An 8,362-nucleotide genomic window follows, 5' to 3' on the forward strand; every position below is an offset into this window, starting at 1 on the left:
CCATCAAATTACAACATTTGGTGCCGAGTAAATTTTATTCCTAAACATCCCACTTATTATCTGCAAATTAACTTTGTATTTTGTGACAACTGCTATCGTCACTAATTATGACATATTCTAGTGAAAAAATTATTTCATAGGTAAAAATAGTATTTTTAGTGACGACGTGATCGCTTTCAGCTACAAAATGAGAAGAAAGTAATGTTGTCACTAATTTATACATTTAGAGACAAATAGAGAATGCATATATAAAAGATAGTATTTAGTGACGAAATAATTTTTGTTCCGTGACGAAATACGTTGAAGATTACAGATAACTTAATTCATCACTAATTTAAATAAACAATTAGCGACACATCAATCTCGTCTGCATTATAACTCCTTTAGTGACAAAAAAATACTATTACCTACAAAAAATATAATTTTTGTGACGAACAAGATCATTATAAATGCTACGCATTTGGTGAAAACAAATATTTCCCTCGTTAATGCAAGGTTATTTAGTGACGAAGCACTAAGTCGTCTCAATATACATTTAATGACCCATGATTTAGGGATGAACGGGTGGCGATTATATTTTCATCACAAAAGGTAGTTTGTGACGAACTATGATTTTTTTATGACAAAATATTTCGTCACTGATAATCGAATTTGTTGAAGCGCTTCATTCAATCCCTTAACATCTATCCTAAATCAAAATAAATAAGAAGACCCTAACTATATGGATCGAAAGCGTAGTTTGGATATTGTTCTTACAGCTGAGAGCTTTAAATTTATGTTGGTTGAAGAATGTCCTCATAAGTCGGGTAAACTCACTGATGATGAGACTAAATCCTACAGTAAGTTGGTTAAGGGTGACGAGATGGCATGATGCTACATACTTGCATCCATGACAAATGTGTTGTAGCATAAACATCCGTCCATGACTACTGCTTACGATATGTTTGAATCTCTCATAGAGATGTTTGGTGAGAAAAATCGTGCTATAACATAGACAGCCATTGAAGCCTTCTTGACCACTAAAATGGTAGAGGTAACTTTAGTGAGGGAGCATGTTCTTAATATGATAAGTCTTTTGAATGAGCTAAAAATTCTTGGTGCGGTTATTGATAAGGAATCTCAGATTGAGATGGTCCTACTGACTCTGCCGGATAGTTTTCAGCAGTTTTGCTTGAATTATAACATGAATAAAATGGACTTATCTTTTGCGAAATTGCTGAATGAGCTGCAAGTGGAAAAATCTATCATTAAGCAACAAGCTCCTCCTGAAGCGTTGATGGTTGATAAACCTTCATCTTCAACTTCTAAGATGAAAGCCGAAAAGAAAAAGAAGAAGAATCCCCGTAAGGTTCTAGGTGCTAATGGTGGTGTGGATAAGCCTAAGGGCAAGTGCTATTATTGCAAGCAACCTAGTCATTATAAGAAGCAATATCCCGACTACATAGCTAAGATATAGAAACAAGGTAATTCTTTGTCATATGTCGTTGAAAGATTTTTAGTGGCTGTTTCTACCCATTTTTTGGCAATAGATTTAGGAGCCACTAGTCATATCTAAACTTGTTTGCAAGGGTTTCAGGAAACGCAACGCCAAAGTGAAAATGAACTTAATGTGTTTTAAGCAAATGGGGAACCATCAACAGCCTTAGCTATAGAAAATATTTTCATTCCGTTTAGTATTTCTAGAGTTTTAAGTTAAAATAATGTTCTTTACATACCTTCAATAAGAAGGAATTTAATTTCAGTTTCAAGAAAAATGGATGTTGGTTATAATGTTTGTTTTGCTAATAGGTGCACAATTATCAATTATTACAAGAATTTTGTTATTTATGCTCCTAAAATACATGATTTGTTTGTATTTAATGTTTCCCATAATATTCTACGAACAATGAAACTTAATAATATTGACAATCACATAAAAGAAAGTATATTTTGAAATTGAGTGAAACATACTTATGACACTTACATCTAGGTCTGTAATACCTCGTGCTAGTCTAAGCTCATTTCAGCTCTCAATTGCATGTTAAGGGGTCCAAGACTTGAAAATTTCACCAAGTGTTGAAGACTTAGTCACTTTCAAGACCCCTAGAATTTTAAGATTTTTTAAATAAATCTTCCCGACCTCGAAACGTTAATTTTTAAGTTGACTCATATTTAGGGAGGTCAAAAGTACATGTCAGGTGGGTTTTAAAATTTTTGAATGATCATAGTGGAGTGTTTTGAAAACCAAACTGGTAGCACCACCGGGGAAGGCGGGCGCCGTTCGAGTTAGTCCCCCGCTCTAAGGCGGGCGCCGTCTAGGGTAGTCCCATGATCTAAGGGGGGCAGCACCCGGGGTAATCCCTCTCTCCAAGGCCCGCATCACCCTTCCCCTATTTTGTCCAACTTTTGTTTCTTGGCATTTTAAGGGCATTTGGGTCATTTCCTTATACCCAATTAGTCCATAACACGAAATTGGGGATCCTAGAGAATAATTTGTCTTTTAATCATAAACTCTCTCAAGAAAAAGCCCTTTTTTTCCCAAGAACAAACTCTAACCCAAACTCTTCCTCAAGAAAATAAGGAATTAAAGCTTTATTCACAAATCAAGAAGCTTAAGGTATGTGCGGCTATCCTAAATCTCATGGGCATAGGTTCTGAGGATTTTAACAAGTTTTAAAGTTATACATGTATGTATATGTGATGTGTTTCAAGAAATTGCTTCAAGAGCATGCATCATGAAACCAATTTGATGGAAGTATGTGTTTGCCATGGGGTTTTCCATAATTTTGATTTATAATCTCGTGCATATGTGATTTGAGTTCGAAAAGTGATTTATGAATGTGACTTATGAAATTCCCTTCCCCATGATGAAATTTATGGTCAATGCATGGCATGAATTGTTAATAGTTTTGAGAGCATGAGTTATAAACCCTTTTTGATCATGAGGTATATGTATAACTAATGTTGGGGCTGGTTTACGAAATATAATAATTCATGAGTTTTAAATGCCTCTTTAACCATTATGCATTATTGTTTTGCTCGATTTCAAAATTGATATTTCTTATATTAAAGGCTCTTGTGTATTAACTAAAAGAAATGCATGTGCTGAACAAAAGAGTTGGCCACCATGTGTTAAACACTTGAAATGAGAGTATGTTGCATAAGTTTCCATATGCTTTTAAAATAAGAACTCTCATGTTATTTGAGGAATCTTTGGTGTTCATTTGCATGTTTATGAAAGACAAGGGCTATGGATTTGATGAGATATGAATGACATGTAGGTCTGGATATGATGATACCCGGTGATGATAGGCCCTTAATAGAATAAGCATTTAATGTTTTATAAGCATGAAGCATTGTTTTATAGAATTGAAAATGGGCTTAAAGAGACTTAGTTGGTTACCCGAAGAAGGCTTGAGTATAGTTCACTCATAGCCTGATATCATATTTTGTCGATACGGGTTTAAGATGTCCTATATTATGGTTGTACGCTGGTGACAACCATATGACGTAGTAGAAAATAGAGACTCTAATCCTTGAGGCAAACATGGATTGGGTGCTTGGCCACCTAGTCAAGGGAATAATCGATATAGCCTTTGGGATCGTAGAAATATAGGGTGCACCATCTAGCTCGAAATTAATACAAATAGCTGTGTTATGATTTACAGTAAAGTTTTAAAGCTTATTGATTATGCCCATGTATTTCTAGATATATTATGATCAATTGATTTCAAATGCTTTAATTATTTTATATAAAGTATGTGTTATTTTTGGATTGCTTTACGTACCAATAACTTGTGTATTGACCCCCTATATTTAAGGTTCTGAGGCCCAGCCCCGTGGTCCCGTTAATCAGTATCAGACATTTGGAGTTGGTGATCCTCCCTTATTTTGGAAGGTCTTTTTCCATATATTGATTTCGTTTATTTTTAGTTCATGGTTCGACCAGGGGCCTTGCCCCGGATTCAGACAGATTATTATTTTCAGTTAAGTAGAGACTTCGTAGACTTGTTATAGATGGTTATGGGATTTCTTAAGGACTTATGTCCCACATTGTTAAGTTGAATTAAATGAACTACCATGTTTCTGTAATGCCCCAAAATTTGAATCTCGAGATGCCACACGGTGCTCTGAACTACAAGTAGTCCTGAGCTAACCTTAGTTGCCTTCTACTAAACCTGTATCACAAAATAAGGGAATATGAATGTATAATAATAATAGATGTGGAAAACTGCCTGAATTATCTGATAATACTAATCTCATCAGTCTGATAAAGCAAATATTGCAAATTTGAATACTGCAACTAGAAACTAAAACTGGATCTAGTAGTTCGACAAGCCTCTACTAACTGAATCTAGAGAGACACTGGGACAAGCCTCAGCTGACTCAAACTGTCTAAAATAAATACTAAATCATCTACTAATAAATTGGAAATCTGAATAGCAAAGTCCCCAAACTATGAGGACTCACCAACTGCAGGGATATAGATGACATGGTCAAAAATCACTCACACTGCTGAGATTGAGCACCTGAAACTACATTATGAGATAATGTAGCACATAAACGTATATGTGGATCAGTACTTTGGAAATGTACTGAGCATATGGGGGTGAATGCAATCAGTAAGCTATATAATCACAATTTATAAAACCATGCATGCTAAATGTAAATGACTCACATAGGCTTGAGTAATCTGAAATTTGAAGATCATAAATCATGAATAGTAAAGCATAGAATGCAAATCTTGTGAGTCATAACACTTAGTTCTGAAAATCTTTATTCTGTTCTTATTGTCAAATCATATAGGCAAGTGAAATCTGAAAACTTATTCTGCATGGGAAAATACTTTATCTGAAGAAAGGTTTTCTTAACCGATATAAACCATGTGAGTATTCATGGAGTCCAACGTTCTTGTCCCCCTAAGGAGGAATCCCCACGTTGGGGAGAGGAGTCATACTCTTGCCAGGGAGTATAACCTATCTAAGTGATCACATATCTATCATTCAATCTAAATCCTACGTTGGCACGTAGTTCTAGGGTATGAAACCGTAGTAACATACCTATCTCAGTGCTAAATACTACTCCCATTACATCTGTATGCTCATTAGGAGGGAAATCCACTTTTAAAATAGTCTAATGGTTTATAATGAAAACCCTAGCTGAATATCTTTAAAGCAAAATCTGTAATCTGAATCTGTAAAGTGGATTTCATATCTATTTTGAGACCAAAAGGTCAAATCTTTATCAATAATCTGAAAGGAATCTAGTCATAGGGTGCTTATAGAACAACAAAGCTCAAAATAGCAATCTTTAATTAGGGCTTAGTGACCCATACGTCAAACTCATGTTAAACATCAAAATGTTCATGCTCGATAATATAAACATTGATAAATTAATTCAAAATCTGGAAATTTTTGCAATATGTATGAAAATATGAATATAATCATGTAATTCAACTTCTAAATCATTGGAAATCTCATTAATAGCAATATCGGGTATAAACCCTAACTTTTATTTCATGGGAAATCACATAAAATTCAGTAAATTTATAATTAAAATATGTTTTGGGCACAAGGATGAAAGGATTATCCTTGTTGGGAAACCTCACATACCTCAATTAATAAACTAGATGCTAAGACTTGAATCTTGGATCCCTATTGATTCTTATAAAGTTGAATTCTTGGAGTTCTTGAGTTGTGAATCCTTAATCTTGAATTGCCTTGGAGAATTAATGAAGGAATTGGGTTTCTTGGAGAAGGAGTTTTTGGTTTCTAGGGTTTTTGCTTTTGAAAAGAATGATGAATAATAAGCATAAAGTGCTTGGAATGTGATTAATTTTATGTTTTGGACGGATTGGGGTTGGATAATTTAACAAATACCCTCTTTAAACTCCTAAATGGACTGGAAAAATGTAACATTTTCCGAACTGGGTGGTCACCGCGACACGCCACAATCGCGGTGGCTCACTGGAAAAGGGACAAATGGGAACAGGGCTTTCACCACGACGTACCACAATCGCAGTGCCCTTTAGTTTGCCATTTTAGCCACAGGCGCGACGCGCCAGTATTGCATTGGTCCACTGGAAATTGAAAATTTGGAATTTAGACCTCTCCGTGATGCGCCAATATCACAGAGTCTCACTAGAAATAGACAATTGTCATTTAAACCCTCTCTGCGACACGCTAGTAACGAAATTATGGTGTTTTATGACTGAAACTTAAAATAGCCATAACTTCTCACTCGATTATCGGATTTGGGCGAATCTTATATCATTGAAAAGCTAATTAAATTTTCTACGCATTGGAGGGTCTAAAACTCAAAAATTCTATATGTAAGAAAATTTATCCTCTCTTGAAGCCTACACTTGACGTTCTCAACGCTAAGTTGAACTAGGGAAATGTATGGGGTGTTACAATATCTCCCCCTTGGAAACATTCGTCCTTGAATATTGTTTGTTAGACTAAGAATACTGAGAAATTTGAGGATATATGAGAGTCATGCATAATTGAAATAATTGCAAAACTGTATCTAAATCATTTTGAGCTTCTAAGTTAATCTGTGAGTGCATGAACTTTTATGAGGACAACTATATAGCTGAATTTGTGATTAGAAAAGAACTGAATTAAAAAAAAAGTATTACCTACGTCTAAATCTAAGTTTGAGGAGACGAGGTGAGGGTACTTGGCTCGCATATCTGCTTCTGCTTCCTAAGTAGCACCCTCAACTGACTGATTCCACCAAAGAACTTTGACCAAGTAAACTTCTTTGTTCCTTAGTCTACGGATTTGATGATCTAAAATCTCAACTGAAATCTCTTCGTATGAAAGGCTGTTCTAAATATCTGAGCTTTCTAAAGGAACTACAATAGTGGAGTCACCGATGCACTTCTTAAGCATAGAGACGTGGAATACAGGATGAACGACTGATAAGTCTGTGGGCAACTCAAGCTCATAAGCTACTTTTCAAACACGACTCACAATTCTTTAAGGGCCAACATACAGGGGACTAAGATTCCCCTTTTTTCCAAATCTCTTCACCCCTTTAATGGGTGAAATCTTCAGATACACTAAATCACCAACCTCAAACTTGAGGTCCCTTCTTCTTACATCTACGTATGATTTTTTATGACTCTGGGCTATTTTCAATCTTTCTCTAATCAACTGAACCTTATCCATAGCTTCAAAACTACGTTAGGCCCAACCAAAGTGGCCTCACCCACTTCAAACCAACCTATGGGTAATCTACATCTCCTTCTATAAATTGCCTCAAATGGGGCCATCTATATGCCAGAATGGTAACTGTTATTATAAGTAAATTCAATCAATGGAAAATGCTTATCCCAACTACCTTTGAAATCAAGAGCACATGCCCTCAACACATCTTCTTGAGTTTGGATGGTTCTCTCTGCTTGACCATCTATCTGAGGGTGGAAAGATGAACTAAGATGAACTTGGGTACCAAGACCCTTCAGAAAAGCTCTCCAAAACTGTAAAGTGAACTGAGTACCCCTATCTTAAATGATAGACAAGGGAACTCCGTGCAGTCTGACTAACTCTCTGATATACAGCTTAGCATAATCTTCAGCTATATAAGACGTATGAACTGGTAAGAAATACGCTAACTTAGTCAATATGTCTACAATAATCCAAATCGAATCATGCTGTCGAAGTGAATGGGGTAAACCATTCACAAAATCCATATTTACCTCTTCCCATTTTCAAGTAGGGATACCAAACTCTTACAATGTACCACAAGGTCTTTGGTGCTCTACCTTAACCTGTTGACAAGTGGCACACTTGGCTACGAACTTTGTTATATATCTCTTTATACCACTCCACCAATAGATTTCTTGCAAATCGCAGTACATCTTGGTAGCACATGGATGAGTGGAATAACGTGCACTATGCACTTCCACTATAATCTGCTGCCTCAAATCATTAACATATGGCACACACAATCTACTTTGATATCTCAACACGCCATCTTCCCCTTGGGAGAAAACCTCTACCTTCTGGTCTTTATCTGACTCTTTCAGTTTGACTAAACTAGAATCCATATCTTGCTTCTCCTTCACTTTCGAAACTAGGAAAGATTCAGAACTACTCTGAACCCAAACATTCCCTTTAGCTGAATCATCTAACCTAATACCTAATCTATCCAAACTATGAACTTCTTGAGCTAACTCTTTCTTATCGTTCTCCATATGAGCAACACTGCCCATAGACAATCTACTAAAGGCGTCTGCCACTACATTGTCCTTGCTCGAATGGTAGAACACACTTATGTCATAATCTTTCAACAATTCTAACCACCTTATCTGGCGGAAATTCAACTCCCTATTGGTAAACACATAATGCAAACTTTTATGGTCCGTGAACACATC

The 8,362-nt window shown here is 35.9% G+C and overlaps 1 protein-coding gene across 1 annotated transcript; it reads left to right on the forward strand.

Moving 5' to 3' along the window:
* Positions 1-1,024: 1,024 nt before the first annotated feature.
* Positions 1,025-1,456, forward strand: LOC124892347. Its single transcript, XM_047403657.1, has one exon. It carries the CDS (start codon positions 1,025-1,027, stop codon positions 1,454-1,456), a length of 432 nt encoding a protein of 143 aa, XP_047259613.1.
* Positions 1,457-8,362: the final 6,906 nt, after the last annotated feature.

The sequence above is a fragment of the Capsicum annuum genome, unplaced genomic scaffold, assembly GCF_002878395.1.
Source record: "Capsicum annuum cultivar UCD-10X-F1 unplaced genomic scaffold, UCD10Xv1.1 ctg4635, whole genome shotgun sequence".
NCBI classification, from domain to species: Eukaryota; Viridiplantae; Streptophyta; class Magnoliopsida; order Solanales; family Solanaceae; genus Capsicum; species Capsicum annuum.

Excerpts from the sequence above, each read along its gene's own strand:
- LOC124892347 (XM_047403657.1), top strand. The coding sequence starts at position 1,025 with ATGGTAGAGGTAACTTTAGTGAGGGAGCATGTTCTTAATATGATAAGT.